Source organism: Mauremys mutica, chromosome 2 (genome assembly GCF_020497125.1).
Source record: "Mauremys mutica isolate MM-2020 ecotype Southern chromosome 2, ASM2049712v1, whole genome shotgun sequence".
In the NCBI taxonomy this organism is placed as follows: Eukaryota; Metazoa; Chordata; order Testudines; family Geoemydidae; genus Mauremys; species Mauremys mutica.
The window spans coordinates 222,715,990-222,734,604 of record NC_059073.1 but is presented as its reverse complement, the minus strand read 5'-3'; the positions used below and the strand labels follow the sequence as shown (position 1 = coordinate 222,734,604).

General features: G+C 42.3%; 1 protein-coding gene across 5 annotated transcripts in view; it reads left to right on the top strand.

Moving 5' to 3' along the window:
• Positions 1-18,187, top strand: part of LRRC3B (leucine rich repeat containing 3B) — a 54,910-nt gene extending 36,723 nt beyond the window's left edge. For 3 of the 5 annotated variants that reach the window (XM_045007293.1, XM_045007290.1, XM_045007292.1), the window contains one exon: positions 16,955-18,187. In XM_045007293.1, coding sequence (XP_044863228.1) covers positions 17,118-17,897 — 780 coding nt within the window. In that variant the 5' untranslated portion in view covers positions 16,955-17,117 and the 3' untranslated portion in view covers positions 17,898-18,187. Of the gene's footprint in view, positions 1-4,433; positions 4,686-15,565; positions 15,583-16,954 lie in introns of those variants that run through there. The other 2 variants (XM_045007291.1, XM_045007295.1) reach the window with 2 other exon arrangements.
• Positions 18,188-18,615: the final 428 nt, after the last annotated feature.

The window sequence follows — 18,615 nt, the reverse complement described above, 5'->3', positions numbered from 1 at the left end:
CCTCTGTGTGGAGATTTTTTCAAATGCTTTGGCATTTCGTCTTCTGAAACGGAGCTCTGATAGAACAGATTGGTCTCCCCATAAAGCGATCAGATCCAGTATCTCCCGTACAGTCCATGCTGATCAGCGCTCCACGCTGGGCAAACAGGAAATGAAATTCAAAAGTTCGCAGGGCTTTTCCTGTCTACTTGGTCAGTGCATCCGAGTTCAGATGGCTTTCCAGAGCGGTCACAATGGTGCACTGTGGGATACTGCCCAGAGGCCAATACCGTCGAATTGCGGCCACACTAACCCTAATCTGACATGGCAATACCGATTTCAGCGCTACTCCCCTCGTTGGGGAGGAGTACAGAAATCAGTTTTAAGAGCCCTTTAAATCGATATAAAGGGCTTCGTTGTGTGGACGGGTGCAGCGTTAAATCGGTTTAACGCTAAATTCGGTATAAACACGTAGTGTAGACCAGGCCTGAAGTGCTGTCCCCTTTTATACTTGTATAATTGGCAACCCTTCTCTTTCTTTCATATTTCTTCAGATTAGCAGAAGATCATAGACAGGGACTGCCAAGGGAATTTATTCATTTTTTAATATTTGGTTTATGGCCTGATCTTCTTCCTGGGTGTAATCTCCATGTTTGTTTAGTTACAGTCTCTGCTCTCCTGGTTTCTTTACTTCTAGATTCCTTATTTCAAAGATTATCATTATATACCTTGAGTTTGTTTGTTCTTTTTTTATGCTTTAGCCTTCTTTTAATTAACATAATGATTTAACTATGATATAGGACCAGATCAGAAGGGGGGGGAAGTACAAAGATGGCTTTAAGCCACCTTTTTGGCCCTTTCTCTTCATCCAAATCTGTGAGGGGGCTGGTCTTGAGGTGCAATTAGCCTAGAGGGTATGTCAGCTCTGCACATGGGAGCGAGCCACCCAGGCTGAGGAGACAGACTTGCGTTAGTGTGCTCAAAATAGCAATGTGGCTGTGCTGTGGCGGAGACTAGCCACCCCAGTTCAGTCTCATGGGATTAGGTGGACTTGGGAGTCTGAGCTGCAGTGTCTGTACTGCTATCACTAAGTGGACCCTTTCTACTGGTGCTGGGAGACTCACTCCCAGAGCAGTGTAGACATACCGTGTTGTACTAATGTAGATGGAATATATGGGCTAAAGGTGTTAACATAACCCAGTCACTGTCCAACATTAAATAATATTAAACAAGGTCTGTGGTTTGGTATACAGAGACCTCGACCTGATTAGCGCCATGGCAAACACACCATTAAAAATCCTTTTTAACCTTTTATTAAAGACACAGAAAAGAAGGAAAAAAGAGTTAAAGGATTTGAAAAGTAAAGTATTAAGTAAGTCTTTCTTTTTAACAACATTTCTTGTTCCTTTTCCCTTTAGTTGTACACAGTTTTTAAAAGGAAAAACCCTCTTGTTTGGTAGTGTCTTCAATGGTATGAAAAATGATAATACCTGTCATCCCACTGCAACTTGAGACCATTACTCCTTGTTCTGTCATCTGCTACCAATGAGAACAATCCAGATCCATCCTCTTTGGAACCCCCTTGCAGGTACACCTCTACCTCGATATAACGCTGTCCTTGGGAGCCAAAAAATCTTACCGCATTATAGGTGAAACTGCATTACATTGAACTTGCTTTGATCTGCCGGAGCGCTGCTTTACTGCGTTATAGCCGAATTCGTGTTATATTACATCGCGTTATATCTGGGTAGAGGTGTAGTTGAAAGCAGCTATTAAATCCCCCCTCATTCTTCTCTTCTGCAGACTAAACAAACCCAGTTCCCTCAGCCTCTCCTCATAAGTCGTGCTCCAGCCCCCTAGTCATTTTTGTTGCCCTCCGCTGGATTCTTTCCAATTTTTCCACACCCTTCTTGTAATGTGGGGCCCAAAACTGGACACAGTACTCCCCACCAATGCAGAATAGAGGGGAATGATCACGTCCCTCAATCTGCTGGCAATGCCCCTACTTATATAGCCCAAAATGCCATTAGCCTTCTTGGCAACATGAGCACACTGTTGACTCATATCCAGCTTCTCATCCACTGTAACCCCTAGGTCCTTTTCTGCAGAACTGCTGCCTAGCCATTCAGTCCCTAGTCTGTAGCAGTGCATGGGATTCTTCCGTCCTAAGTGCAGGACTCTGCACTTGTCCTTGTTGAACCTCATCATATTTCTTTTGGCCCAATCCTCGAATTCAGTGGTTCCCAAACTGGAGTTTGTGAACCCCTAGGGGTTCATGAAATATTACAGGGGGCTCTTGGGGGAAAAAAATCCCTAATGGTGGACAGAGCTGTCGCTAGGGACCCCAGGCAGCACGGGGCCAGCAGCCCAGAGCCCCTGGACTTCCAAGAGCTAAGCAGATCAAAGCAAGCATATCTATCACACCGAGGAGATTTAAACTTTAAGACTTCTTATAAGAAATGGAAACGGAGGTGGATATTTTTTGCTGTTTTTAAAATTAAATAGGCAGCTAGTATTGTTTCTAAAATTATTATGAAGAACAAGTTTAAGCTTTGTTGTAACGTGCGTTGTTTGCCTGGACTACTCAATACCTGAATGCTTGTGTAGGAGAAACTCTTTGAGTTGATTTCTTAAATACCTTCATGCAGTTTCACATCTGATATTCCTTGATGAAACATAGGAGCCTTGTCTTATAACAGGCTTATTCAAAGTGATACAAGCTACAAAAGTGAGATCTTGGAAGAGTGTTGCCGGTTTCATAATTTAATAAAAATACGGTAATGATAATATTAATAAAAAAGTGTAATAAGCATGTCATAAAAACAAATTTTATTTTTCCAAGATCACTGCTTTTATAATTTATACTCAGGTAAAGGAGAAAATCCCTGGAAATACTCATTTTTAGGAGGGGGTTCGTGAGACTTGACATTTTAGTGAAAGGGGTTCACAGGTTGTTAAAGTTTGGGAACACTGCTCTAATTTGTCTGGGTCCCTCTGTATCCTGTCTCTACCCTCCAGCATATCTACCACTCCTTCCAGTTTAGTGTTATCTGCAAAGCTGCTGAGAGTGCAGTCCACGCCATCCTCCAGATCATTAATGAAGCTATTGAACAAAACCGGCCCCAGGACTGACCCTTGGGGCACTCCACTTGATACCGGCTGCCAGCTAGACATGGACCCGTTGATCACTACCCGTTGAGCCCAACAATTTGTAGCTTCCATTTGTTCTTCCTTTTGTTCTTAAGTACTTTCTCCATAAAAACTGTTTTCTTTTAAGGCCCCAAAAAAGGAGTGATGGGTGGAGTAGCCGTCCCCTCATTATTTTGATTTCCAGTTAGGGCTAATATCTATCTGACATACTAATTTTGGCTCATTAACTTCTGACTTCACTTTTTAACAAGCATAATTAACAAGCAGTTATTTAATAGGATCAACTAATTCAGTTATTCTGCCTCCCTTTTGTTCTTTTTCCCATCAATATTTGTAGTTATAGGTTATTATAACATCTTATGAACTTTTACATTCTTTTTACAGCTGAGCTCATAGTTGGGGTAAATTTGTAGGCCCAATTGTCACAACAACCCTTATTTGCTTTCAGTTGCACTGACTGGTATCAGTCGCCATCATGGTGGCCAGGGATTGGGTAGATGTTACAGTTCCTGACCATGCTTCCTTTTCCCCCAGTCATGCTTTCTACAGTGGGGTCTATTACACTGGGCCTATGCCAATTCCCCCATGTTTGGAAATCTTGAAGTAGACTGTTCGATCTGGTTTCCGGAAGCTTTGTTATGCAATAGTCAGTTTTATATAGTCACTACTGTGTTCCTTGCTGAATATTCCCTTCAGGTTGGCGGGCTGATGGCTGCCTTACTGACTTTATCAGCACAGCTTCCCCAGCCTAATTATAATGATGCTTTTTCTGATTTTCTTCTCCTGTGTCAGTGAAGTAACTGATACGTGCTGTTCATTGCTTTTTTCAAACAGTCCCACTTTATAAATATTGTGCTAACTAGGCTAGCGAGTGCTTAAACATAGACTATACCTCATTATTCTTCCTGTCTCGTTTTACTTGTATATGTTTTACCTTGTTTGCCTTCCTTTCCACTGTGGATGGTGTCTGAGGAAGCCTGGGTGTAGTGGCTGCATGATGATCTGGACACTGACCTTCAAGAGAAGAGACCATGGCATAGTTAGGTGAAATTTATCAATAACACATTTAAATGCATTCTTAAAAGATGGTCATGCCGAGTCCCCTAGTTTAACCAGACATGGAACTGTACAAGTCTTTACTGTAGCCTGTTCACTGTCTAATAAGATTCTGTAGCATTTGGAAGGGGCTTGGGTAGGCCTGAACATGACAGGATGAAGAAGGGAATGAGTGCCTTTAAAAATGAGATAATGCTCTCTAGACAATTTGGTTCTCATTTCTCTTCATAGGGAAATATACTTACAGAGTCATCTGTTTGGGACAATGCCTTTCTCACCACATATTTTGGAAAAAGAGTTAGATATTTATATGAACAAGAACAGCATCTGCAGTCACTAGCTAGGATGAAATTGCAAGGACTATCAATGCTTATGTATACACAGATCACCATCTGAAGTCAAGAAGAAATTTTTCATGATATGGTTTTGCAGAATTAAGTGCATTATGGGAGGACTTACGCATTTCCTGAAGCATCCACCATTGACCAATATAAAACTAGGTATTGATTAAGTGAACCGTTTGTTTCTTTCAGTTTGGTGTTTGTTCCTGTATCATGTAGGAGAAGTAGCTAAGCAAATATGTGAAGTTGACCTTTTATGTCTAAAATGTTTATTGGATCCTTCTGAAACCTGCTTCAGTGGCTAGCTATCCCAGATACTTCCAGCTCAGAACCAGTCTTGAGAGTGGAACTGGTATTTGGGTTCATCTACCTTAGAAAAAATTGTTTCAGGAGTTTGTCATTTTTCTAGGGTAGATGGACCTAAAGAATGCTGCTGAAAAGGGTTTAATTGCTGGGACAAAATCTTTTTCCACATTGTTACAGAAAATGTGATTGAGATTGTGATGTTGCATTCCATATGTTTTATGGAAATATGTTTAATAAGGGTGAATATGATGTAACTGGAATATGCTTCATGCAAAAGGTCTCTTGTAAGGTATCATTATAAGATTTGTAATCTACTGAGTGTGTTCATCCTATGTATGAATGTATCATTCTTATTTCTAGTTTTAGATACATGAAATATTACTCTCATGTTCTATTGTAATTATGCAAAGTATGCGCCATTATTGGTGGCTTAGGATTTTAATAGCTCTCATTAACTAGAATAATTAGTTGTAAATGGCTCTGTTTACTTGTAAGCCTTCCTGTGAGTCAGGCCGGAAAGAATAGAGGCTTGGGGTCTCACAGGACATGTGACCATGTCACCTGGTACTGGAATCCATCTTAAACCTGGTGCTTTTCCTTTTAAAAGGAAGGGTGGGAACCCAGAGAGACAAAAGATTCCCACCTTGTGCCAAAGCTATAAAAGGGAGTGGAACAAAACAAAGCAGGGGTGCAGTCATGAGAGAACCCCTAGTTACCACCTGAGCTGGAACTAACAAGAACTGTACCAGGGGAAAGGCTTGTGCCCAGACTAAGAAGGAATCTAGTCTGTGAAAGAAACTTATTGGAACATCTCTAAGGGTGAGCTTTACCTGTATTCTGTTTCTTAAATGTATTAGGCTGAGACTTTAGTGTTTTGTTTTATTTAGCTTGGTAACTTACTTTGTTCTGTCTGTTATTACTTGAAACCACTTAAATCCTACTTTTTATACTTAATAAAATCACTTTTGTTTATTAGTAAACCCAGAGTAAGTGATTAATTCCTGGGGGAGCAAACAGCTCTGTGTATCTCTATCAGTGTTATAGAAGGCGGACAATTTATGAGGTTACCCTGTATAATCATTATACAGAGTAAAACAGATTTATTTGGGGTTTGGATCCCAGTGGAAACTCGGTGTCTGGGCATAGGTGCTGATTTCTGCTACCACTAGTGGGTGCTTGACCTCCCCCTTGTCCCCGGCCCTGCCCTGACTCCACCCCTTCCATGAGGCCCCACCCCTGCCATGCCCCCATTCCAACCCCTTCCCCAAAGTCTCCACCCCTCCCTGCCCCTAGTCCGACTCCTTCCCCATATCCCCGACCCTGCGTCTTCCCCGCCTCCTCCCGTGAGTGTGCCATGTTCCTGCTCCTCCCCCTCCCTCCTGGAGCCCCCAAACAGCTGTTTGGTGGTGGCAGGAAGAGCTGGGAGGTAGGCTGAGGAGCAGGGATGCAGCATGCTCGGATGTGGGGGCGGAGGCAGAGGAAGAGGTGGTCGGGGAGGGAGGGCAGCTTGGCGGCCTGTAGATACAGAGCACCCACTAATTTTTCCCCCCTGGGTGCTCCAGCCCCAGAGCACCCACAGAGTCGGGGCATATGTATTTGGGTGCTGGAGGTAGGTGACTTGCTGAGTGGTTTTCAGTTAAAGCCTGCAGCTTTGAGGGTGTGGACCAGACCTGGGTCTCTGTTGCAGCAGACTAGCGTGTCTGGCTCAACAAGGCAGGGTTCTGGAGTCCCAGGCTAGCAGTGGAAAATGGGCTCAGAGAGAATCTCAGCACATCAGGTGACAGCCTCAAGGGGGTCTCTGTGACCAAACCTATCACAGAGACCTCATAGTCTCAACTTCTGTAGTGGTACTGAAAATGTTTTTGTCTCATCTACACTACAGTAATGAAACTGTCCTCCGAAGCAGTTGAGATGGGAACAGAAAACTCGCTTATAATCGCTGTTAATAATGGGCCATTTCTCCATCACCTGAAAGAACCCTACTGATGTGACTGAACATAATGAAAGCCTGTTTTTAGAGTCTGTTTCATGAGTAATTGCTGAAGTGTCCGAAAATTTATCCTGGTAATTAAAGAGTTACACTTGTAAAACCTAGTTAGTGAGAGTTCAATTTGTATTAAAAGTTCACCTTGCATAATATTTCCACTCTTATGTCAAATTGCATATTGAAATCTTGCTTATGTTTATTTATCTATTGAATATATTGCTTGTGGGAGATATAAGAGAGATGATTAGCCTGTTATGGTCCACCTAAACCAGGGGTGGCCAACCTGTGGCTCTGGAGCCACATGCGGTTCTTCAGAAGTTAATTTGCGGCTCCTTGTATAGGCACCGACTCCGGGCCTGGAGTTACTGCTTTCCAGTGTGCCAGGAGGTGCTCACTGCTCAACCCCTGGCTCTTCCACAGGCCCTACCCCCACTCCACCCATTCCTGCCCCCTCCCCTGAGCCCTCGCTCCTCCCCATTCCCCTCCAGAGCCTCTTGCACCCCATGAAACAGCTGATTGGGAGGGAGGGGGAGGTGCTGGTTGGCGGGCTGCTGGTGGGTGGGAGGCGCTGGGAGCATGGTGGGAGAGCTGATGTGGGGGCTGCTCATGTATTACTGTGGCTCTTTGGCAACGTACATTGGTAAATTCTGGCGCCTTCGTAGGCTCAGGTTGGTCACCCCTGATCTAAACCATAAGAAAGGGATACAGGAGAGAATCAGGAAAAGGTAGATATCGCTGAATAGCTTACAAAGTAAAGGATGGTAGCAGCAAAACAATCAATTAAAGCCCTTTTCGATCTTTGCCAGGATTCAAAGATCCCTAACAGCAACCCTGGGCAGCTGTTTTGGTTGGTGGGTGGGTTTTTTGTTTTTGTTTTTTATTGTGCTTCTCCCATTAAAACCAATTCTCATTCTGACCTATGTGTTTTCCACAAAACACTGCCAAGATTAGAAGCAACATACAAAGCCTGGAAGAAAGAGGTAATTGCTTTTTTCCCTATACTGAGCTTTTCTTGTATTTGCTTCACACAATTTTTTGTCAGTTCAGAGTTATAAAATTAATTTCTGACTTCAAGAGGAAAAAGAAGAAAAGTCAAATACGTTTTTAACATGAACCCAACCCATCAGTCTAAAAGTGCTGATTCACTTGCCCACACAGTATAATTAAGCAAGCTGTTAACCTGTTCAAGAGCAATACATTCAGTGATCTTGCTATCAGAAAGTAATTATAGTTTAAAATATTCATGCAGGCTCTCCTTAACTATTTTTTATTACTGCATAATTGTTAAGAAATAGTATTCATACCCAATGATCTATTAACTGTTTCTTATAACAGATACATCTATAACCAAAAATGTTTAGTGGACAAGTATGTAGTGTTAAAAAGATATTTATAATGGAAGTCTTGAAGAGCTGAGAATGTCCACTGACATTTCAAGTCCTGTATTAAGAGAATATTATGGTGTGGGTACATTAGGTATATCATTAGATAATGAATCTGTTATGTAATTAAGTTCAGGCTCACACTGATTAATCATGACATTTCTATTATTCATTGAATCAGTGATCTCTCCTGAACTTTATCTCTCCTACCTCATTTGCTGTTGGCTTTTATTCATGATTTTTCTAACTGCATAAGGGCTTAGTTCTGTAAGCTGCTGAAAATACTCTAGACTTTCATTTGGGAGCTTAGGGCACTTAGCACCTTCTAAGCATCTCTTGGCATCTCTCTCAAGATTGCCCTATGTAGTAGTACTACTGATTACCTGCCTCCAAGGCAGCCATGCACTTGTGCCATCAGCTAGGTCGGGTGGGGATTGACCACAACTGTCATCTCTCTCCTTCGCTGTTGATGCTCATCTAGAAACAGCCCATGATGTCAGACTCCATTGCCCACTTGCTAAATTTTCAAAAAAGTGCCTGTGTGCTTTCTCCCATGCTGCCCCATATCTTTGGGAGGTGCTCCCTGCAAACATCTGCAAAATGATCTCATTATACACCTTTAGATCCTTCCTTAAATCTCTCCTTTGCCTTAATGCCTACAAAATCTTGACAACGGTGAGGCTGCTGGTGTACTGAGATCACTGGCTATTATGTTGATTCCTTGTATCCCCCTGTCCATCTATATCCATCTGTTGTCTCTTGTCTTATATTTAGATTGTAAGTTCCTGAGGGCAGGGACCACCACTTTGTTCTGTTAGTACAGTGCATAGCACAATGGGAACCTGGTACATGACTAGGGCTTCTAGACACTACAGTAATATAAATAAATAATAATATGATGTTTGGTGAACCCATCACCAGTGAAAGCTGCACTGAAAGCTAAGGTTGCCAGTACCCTCCAGACTGAAGACCAGAATCTAATTTCTTACGCTGTGTTCTTGCTTTACCTTCAGAGCTCCTCTGGAGCTCCAGTAGAAGATAAAGCTGCTTCTCCAGGCCAGCCCACCAGAAGGGTGTATTTTACTTCTCTCTTTCAATTAATTTTAATTTACCTGGCCCCAGCAATTTAGGTGCTCATCACCTAAGGAACTAGCAAGTTTGAGACAAGACCAAAATGAGTGTTTCAGTGCACTCCTGATTCTAGGCTGCCTCTAACGTACACTGTGAGTTTTCATTTGCAATTGTTTTAGTTTATCAGTTGTTAGATTTAACTACTTATTACTTTGTAGAGGATCTCAACTAGGGTGACCATATGTCCCAATTTTATAGGGACAGTCCCGATTTTTGGATCTTTTTCTTATATGGGCTCCTATTACCCTCCCACCCCCGTCCCAATTTTTCACATGTGCTGTCTGGTCTCCCTAATCTCAACAGACATGAGATGATCATTGGTAATTTTTGAAATCACAGCCATGTTACCAGCTCACATTGTAGTTTTGGCCTTCACAACCTATCCCCTGGCAACAAGTTCCACAGGTTGACACTGCATTGTGTGAAGAAGTGCTTTCTTTTGTTTGTTTTAAACCTGCTGCCTATTTAATTTCATAGTGACCTCTAGTTCTTACGTTATATGCAGAGGTCACTTTCTTATTCACTTTCACTTTTGCCATACCATTCATGACTTTATAGATCTCTTTCATATTTCCTCCTGGTTGTCTGTTTTCTAAACTGAACAATCTGTCTTTTTACTCCCTCCTCAAATGAAAGCTGTTCCATACCTCTAACCATTTTCATTGCCCTTCTCTGTCTTTTTTCCAATTCTAATGTTCTTTTCTGAGATATGGAGACCAGAACAGCATGCAGTGTTCAAGGTGTGGGCATACCATAGATGTATATGGAGGCATTATGATGTTTTCTGTTTTATTATCTATCTCTTTCCTAATGGTTTTTAATATTCTGTTAGCTTTTTTGACTGCCACTGCACATTTAGCAAATGTTTTCAGAGAACTATCCACAATGACTCCAAGATCTTTCTTGAGTGGCAACAGCTAATTTAGACCCCCATCGATTTGTATGTATGGTTGGGATTATTTTTTTCAATGTGCATTGCTTTGCACTTATCATCCTGTGTAGCTTGCAAGGTGTTGTGGATACAGGCAATTGGAGGCTCACCTGGGCTTTGCAGAAAGGGTGCAGGTGGGTTCAGAGGCAGAAGATCCATCCTCGTCACCAAAATGTTGTATCAACCAGGCAAGGTACGAACAAACTTCAACAGGACTTTATTTTTAAAGTGGAAACCTCTTTACCAAGCTGCTGCTGCACCCTATGTAACTCTCACTCTGCCTCCTCAACTCCTCCCCCTTCCTTCCTCCTTCCTGTCCTGTCAGACTCCCAACAGCCAGTGCTCCCAGTTCTAATAATCACAAGCAACCTCTCAACACCACACTCAGGTCTGGGAATCGCTCTCAGATCCTGTGCAGTGAAGACTGATGCATATAATCCATTTAGCTTTTCTGCAATGGCCTGGTCTTCTTTGAGTGCTCTTTTAGCACCTCAAATGTCTAGTGGCCCCACTGATCATTTGTCAGGCTTCTTGCTTCTGATGTATTTTAACAATTTTTTGCTGTTAGTTTTTGTGTCCAGAGCTAGTTGTTCTATAAATTATTTATTGGCCTGCCTTATTATACTTTTCTTATTATACTTGAGTTTATATTCCCTTCTATTTTTCTTACTAGGATTTGAATTCCAGCTTTTAAAGGATGCCTTTTTGCCCTAATTGCCCCTTTTACTCTTATGTTTAGCCATGGTGGCATTTTTTGATCCTTGTACTGTTTTTCTTTGCAGGTATTCATTTAGTTTGAGCCTTTGTTATGGTGGTTTTTAAATGGTCTGCATGCAATTTGCAGGCATTTCACCCTTGTAACTGTTCCTTTTAATTTCTATTTAACTACCTTCATCATTTTTGTTTAGTTCCCCTTTTTGAAATTAAATGCTGCTAAGGTGGGTTTCTTTGACATTTTTCCCCCAACAAGGATGATAAATTTAATTACTTTATGGTTGCTCTTCCGGAGTGGTTCCACTATATTCACCTCTTGGACTACATTCTGTGTGCTCCACTTAGGACTAAATAAAGGATTGTTTCTCCCCTTGGATTCCAGGACTAGCTGCTCCAAGAAGCAGTCATTAATGGTGGCTAGAAATGTTATCTATGCATCCCTTCCTGAGGTGACATGTTCCCAGCTAATACGGGGATAGCTGATATCCCCCATTATTGTGTTTTCTGCCTTTTGTAGCCTCTATAATGTTCCTGAGCACTTAACAATCAGTCACCATCCTGGTCAGGTGGTCAGAAGTATATTCCTACAGCTATACTCTTATTGTTTAAGCATAGAAATTCTGTGGTATAGTTTGATTCATTTAAGATTTTTACTTTATTTGACTCTATGCTTTTGTTCACATTTTTTCACAGTGCCACTCCCCCAGCAATGTGACCTGCTCTGTCATTCCTATATATTTTGTACCCTGTATTACTGGTCCCATTGATTATCCTCATACCACCAAGTTTCTGTGATGGACCTATTATGTCAATGTCCTCATTTAATGCCAGGCTGTTTAGTTCACCCATCTTAGTATTTAGACTTGTAGCATTTGTATAGAAGAGAATGGGGAGGAAAAGGTACAGCTAAGGACTGTCATCCCTAGCTAGTCATTAATTCTTAAGAAATACCATTCACTGAGATTGATTGTTGCTTTTATTAGCTGATAATGAATAACACAAATGTGTGGAAAATTCTTTGTATGAATAAAGTAATAAGAATTAATAAGTTTAGGACATTTCTAAGGCATTCATGTCCTTTACATCAGTCAGCTACTTGGATTAAATGCTTTCTCTTTATTATTACTTGTTTGTTTGTATTTCTGTAGCACCAATAGGCTCCAATCAGAGATCATCACTCCATAATGCTAGACACTGTGCAGAATACTTAAAAAGTCAGTATGTGTTCCAAAGAGCTTACAAAGTAGGTTACAAAAGAACATAACTGGTGGATGAAATGGACTAATGAGGGGTTAAGTGGTGAGGGAAGAGGTGTGGAGGATGTAAAGTTAAAAACAAGCATATCTTAGCACAGAGGTGGGCAAACTACGGGTCCTGCCTAGACCTTGAGCTCCCAGCTGAGGAGGCTAGCCCCCTCTCCCTCCTCTGCTGTCCCTCCTCCCCTGCAGCCACGCCGCCGCGCGGGCAATGTTCTGGGCGGCGGGGCTGCGTGTCTGGCTCCTGCCGGGTGGCGTGGCAGCCAGACACGCTGCTCTGAGCAGCATGGTAAAGGGGCTGGGAACAGGGGGCTTGATAAGGGGCAGGAGGTCCCGGGGACAGGGAGCAGGGGGTGGTTGGATGGAGCAGAGGTTTGGGTGGGGGCAGTGGTTGGATAGGCATGGGAGTCCTGGGGCGCCTGTCAGGAGGCAGGGGTGTGGATAGGGGGTGGGCAGTCAGGGGACAGGGAGCAGGGAGGGTTGGATAGGGAGTGGGATCCAAGGGGGAGGACAGGGGCAGGGGGTCCCAGGAGGGGGCGGTTAGGGGACAAGGAGCAGGGGGGTTGGATGGGTCGGAGGTTCTGAGAGGAGCGGTAAGGGGGCGGGAAGTGGGAGGGGTTGGATAGGAGGTGGGGGCCAGGCTGTTTGGGGAAGCACAGCCTTCCCTACCCGGCCCTCCATATAGTTTTGCAACCCCAATATGGCCCTCGGGCCAAAAAGTTTGCCCACCCCTGTCTTAGCACATTGAGTAGTAGTCATAACAAGCCTCCTGCATAACCTTTGTCAGCAATCTCAAGAGTACATTGAGCTTAGAATAACGATCACATTATTTCTCAAGTTGCAATTTGTACGGTTGTGACCACTCTGGCCAGAGTCACTATAGAGTAAAGTTCAGGGGGCAGAAAGGTAGAAACATTTGCTGCTATTCTGCACCGTGATGCTTATCAGTGTTCTTAGAGTTCAGCATGGCAATTGTGAACCTGTTTGCCTTGGTGGACTCCAGCTCCTAGAAATGTGTCACTCACCTCTTACTTTCCTGTACACTACTCTCAGAATCTTAGATATGGAGACATAGCAGGAATCCTTTTGGAGAGCTATATAAGTGGTCTTGCTCACAGACTCTTCCCATTATAATTAATATTCTGCATTCGTTAAACAGTGGTCAGGTAACATCATCTTAGAAATTTGGTGCCATGCATTTGTTGTCTGACAAATTATTTTTTATTGGATTGATAACTATCAAATGCTTCACTGTTCATAAAGTAAATTCGTGCACTTTCATAAATGATATTAACGCATGTTATGGAAAACACTGATGTAGCTGTACATCCAGGTATATGCTAGCAATCAATTTATGCTTTGTTTTCCCACCAGGATATACTGAATACTCATTTCAATACAGGCTAATAAATGCATTGCCTGAGCCTCAGGCCCTGGTGAGGAGGACAATGACCATACTTAATGTTGCTGTGAAATCAGCAACTGAGATGCCTGCAGGCCACTTGAAACAGCTTGAGGGAGGAGTTTTATTGCTGTTGGGCATTCCTGTAGTAAGGATTCCAGTATTACTTATTAGTAAAAAGTTGCAGTGTATGAGCAGTAGGTTGTTTATGGTACATGGTATGCCTCACAGGAAAGAGTGAAGAAACAGTCATTTTAATAATTAAGAAATACTTGGCAGGAAGGAACAAGTTTATGGTAAAACTGTGTGTGTTAGTGTCCACTGCTTATAGGGTTCTCTTTCTTTGGCATCCTCCTGTTTCTGTGAGGGGTGAGGTTCTTGTGAAGAGTGGTGTGTATTCTAAGAATCAGCACCTGTTCCCCATTTTTGGAGAATGTTTGTGCACTGTTGAATTTAATTTGAGCCCAAATACTGCTGTGATGGGAATTCTCTGTATAGGTTTTAATTCAACAAATGGTGAGACAAAAAAATGAAGGAACATAAATCTCTCCTACCTGTTATGTGGTGGGAAAATGGGTCTGCCCTGACTCCTGGGTGGGCAGGGAAGGTCAAGGCAGCCGGTTTTCCCTTAGTAATGTGCAGGGCCTGTGTCAACTCTTCATGCTCCAAGCTGGAGCTGGGCAAGCAGGCTCTGGTGGGGAGAAGAGGGCTGCAGTTACTCAGTGCAGTAGTAGCTTGTGCACCTCCTCATGTGCTGCTGGAATAGCTGGCAGGGACCATGGGGTTGTTAACTAACCTCAGGGCCAGCTCCAGGCACCAGCTGAGCAAGCTCCTGCTTGGGGCAGCAGATTCTACGGGGCGGCATTCTGCCCAATCCTAGGGCGGCACGGCCGCTTTTTTTTTTTTTTTGGTTTTTGGGGTTTTTTTTGGTTCGCCGATCTGGCCACCCTGTAGGGAGTGGCGGTGCGGAGGAGGGGAGCGCCCTACTGGGAGCGGGCTGCGCGCTCCATCTGCCCCAGCCAGTGCCAAGTCTGCAGGAAGCCTGGCAGCCCGCTGAAGCCCTGGCCACCCCCCTTCTCTTTCTCCTCCCCTACCTCTCCGCTAGCCGGGGCACGTCTGTAGCGCAGGGAGTACCCCTGCACCCTGGCTCCGGCCGCCCCGCTTTTTTTTTTTTTTCCTTGCTTTGCCGCTCCGGCCGCGCCGCAGTTTTGGGTTTTTTTGTGCTTGGGGCTGCAAAAATGCCAGAGCTGGCCCTGGCTAACCTAGTGGAGAAGAGATCCTCTTGCAGCAGCTCCCACCACCACAGGCATGGTGGCAGACCCACACTATGGAGCTGCCAATGTTAGCACTTTCCTGTTCCATCTTAGCCTCAGAAAGGGCTCAACATTGTAATCAACACTAAGCTCTTCTGGGCAGGCTAATGAAACACATTTTTTTTGCAGCCCATAAGTGTTTTCTGCCCTCCATGATAACAGCATTGTGCACAGGACTGACCTAAGGTTTTTAGGGAGGTTTAGCAAGATGATTCTCAAGGATACACCCCAAACATAATGGACTTATTTTACATAAAGTGTTTGTGTGTACCTGGTCGTTTAGGTTCTGCCAAGCCTCACTTTGAAGACTGAGAGCCCAGCTACTGCTTTCTTCAGCCTTAGTGTTTTTTTTGGGGGGGAGGTTATTTTTTTCCCCCCTTCATTTTACATTTTCATGGCTAGCATAGCAAGAAAAAGAGAGAGATTTTTTTTTCTTTTAATGAAAACTGAGATTCCTGTTCATGGAGCCCAAATGCCAGCTCTGTTAACAAGTGGCTTGTGCAAACCCTTTCCCAGCTCACTAGTGCAAAAGTGAATGTGTTTAATTGTCTTGCAGATATATTCTGCAGGAGGCTGCTGTGGAATTCTTCAGAAGTTCCAATGTTCTACTGAAGCAGCAATGGAATACTCACACGTAATGTACCTGATACACAAAGCAATACCGGAAGGCGTGTTTTGTCCTGACGTAACTGCAGCAGCAAAGTGGTTAACTAAAACTCATGTGTTGGGTTAAAAATATTCAGTAATCTAGAGAGTCAATGCTGTGGTGAGCTGCCGGAAAGTGTGGTTAGTTTATGGATTCTGCAGGATCCATAACTGCAGGCAGAAGAGATTGCAATATAGATATCCTCTGTTCTCCGTGGAATCTCACAAATCCCTCCCTATAGGGATTTCAGTTTTCATTGGACTCCCCTGCATGTTAAATATCATGTATATGTAAATATAACTCAGAAGGCTTGAAAATGTCTGAGCTGCTAAAAGACTAGAAAGTGTGTGAATAAAAACAAATGGGTTGGAATGGTTAGCAATTCATGGTTTAGCATAATGCGGCGAGGGGAAATAATGAGGTGGTCTGTGAATCCTCATAGGTCAACATTTCATAGTCCGCATTTGTGTTTCTGTTTAAAGTAATACGCTTCTGCATATTTCCATCTTTTCCCCCCTGAAGATGGCTTAAGAGAGATTAATCATTTTCTTATCTTCTGTTGGGATATAATATACCTCAAGTGAGTTTTTGTTTATTGCACAGACATGGTACTGTGTGTCTCTTTTGTTTGTATTTGCTTTATTGCTGTTTTCTGTATGTTACTTATATACAATAAATCTTTTTAGACAGAAAATGGAAGATGAAATTTATTTCTTTAGAACTCTCCAGAAATATCTAGCAACATTTCGTGAACTAGAAGACTCAAACATTCAGAAGCAAAAAAGGAATTGAGGGGGGAAATACACACATGAAATATGGATTTGTACTGTGCCTTCCAGCAATATTTGTCTCAGTTGTTTTTATAATGAGTGCATTCATTCAGAAAAATGTTTCCTCAAGGAAATTCTCTAATTTGGACTTAAAATAGGAAGTATTTCATTTTGAGGTCATTAACTACAAAAATATTGGCCTTATTTGTCACTGTTGCTGGTGTTGAACTGTAAATCCTGTTAATGTGCCTTCTATTGTAACTTAGAAAATGTAATTACGTTTTATGGCTGTTATTTTAGTAAGTCTGTGATAAAAACAAACTACTGTTTCTTGTAATAATTGTCTGATATTAAACCCAAACCTCTGCAGTTCAGAACTGTTGTGGTCTATCTTTTTAAAAATGTGCTGCAATTTTAGTATTAAACTGAGATTAATGCTAATAGGAGTTAGATGAGTAAATCCCCTGTGCGCTGATAGGATAATAGGCCATTGTGCAATACTTTTCAGTTAGATTACATTTATTTCCTTTGAAATGAACTAATTTGTATTGTATTGTACGATCTAAGGAACCTTTTTCTTCTCTCCTTAGGTGTATTTTTAAGACGAATACTGACCATGAGGAAGTCCACTTATTAGTCCACTTTTGCTAATTCTGCTGAAGAAAATGAAGCTACGCTTTGGCTGTACAGAATCTTTTACCACCACTGTTGGGTAAATGAGAAGTGGTCGTGTGATTATGCTGACATCCCAGCATGCATTTGGTAGACCTGTGGTTAACTCGTTCCCTCTCCATGTGTCTGCTCTTACAAAGTTTTGTCCTCATGATACTGTGCTTTCATTCTGCCAGTATGTGCCCAAAAGGCTGCCTTTGTTCTCATTCTGGAGGTTTAAATGTCAGTTGTAGCAATGCAAATCTCAAGGAAATACCCAGAGATCTTCCTCCTGAAACAGTCTTACTTTATTTGGACTCCAATCAGATAACATCCATCCCAAATGAAATTTTTAAGGACTTGCATCAACTGAGAGTCCTCAATTTATCCAAAAATGGTATTGAATTTATAGATGAACATGCCTTTAAAGGAGTGGCAGAAACCTTGCAGACTTTGGACTTGTCCGACAACCGGATTCAAAGTGTGCACAAAAATGCTTTCAATAACTTAAAAGCCAGAGCCAGAATTGCAAACAATCCTTGGCACTGTGACTGTACTCTGCAGCAGGTCCTGAGGAGCATGGCATCCAACCATGAAACTGCCAACAACGTCATCTGTAAGACTTCTGTGTTAGATGAACATGCTGGGAGACCATTCCTCAATGCTGCCAATGATGCAGATCTTTGTAACCTTCCTAAAAAGACTACTGATTATGCCATGCTAGTCACCATGTTTGGCTGGTTCACCATGGTGATATCCTATGTAGTTTATTATGTGCGGCAAAATCAAGAGGATGCAAGAAGGCACCTCGAGTACTTGAAATCCCTGCCAAGCAGGCAGAAGAAACCAGAAGAAGCTGATGACATTAGCACTGTGGTATAGTATCCTGAATACAACTGACTTTTAAGATGGCAATTAGATTTGGATGGCACTAAAACCAGAGGTTTACTTATAACATTCATTGTAAACATTTAAGACTTTTTTTTTTCAATTTAACTGAATTATGCCACTGTTGATCTTTCTAACAAAGGTTTTTGTTTGGGTGGTATATGTTAATTGTTTCTCTGGTGGTATTCTAAAGCAAGTAAACTAGTATGTAAACATTAGTTAGACCCATTTAATAACAAAATTTATTTTTTTAATTTAAAACCGAATAAAAGCTTAACTTTGAACCATGTTAAACAGAGTAATTTATTGATCAGAAATCTGTCTAGTGACTAAACCTGTTTAGTTTGTCAATATTAATGAGATAAAAATAGTAGTAATACCATGGGTCATAACACTCATAAAGTCCCAGGAACTCCAGTTCACAGCCAGGGGCTGCTCCTGATTTACTCGGAGGAAATCAAATGAAGAGCTGATGAATAGTAGCCCTTTTGTTGTTTGCCTTTCAAAAGGAAAGGGGAGTGCAGGTTGGGAGAGCAGGTAGGCAGTAAGTTCCTGTGGGCTTAAGAAACGGAAGATATGATGGAGCTCTGAATAGCACTTCAACTGAGCTAAGGAGCAGCAGTCATGAGGAAGCCTGTACTTCAGGATGCCACAGTCAATTGGACAGATATGTAAGTACCAATGAGATATGGGAATAATAGTGTCAAATCAA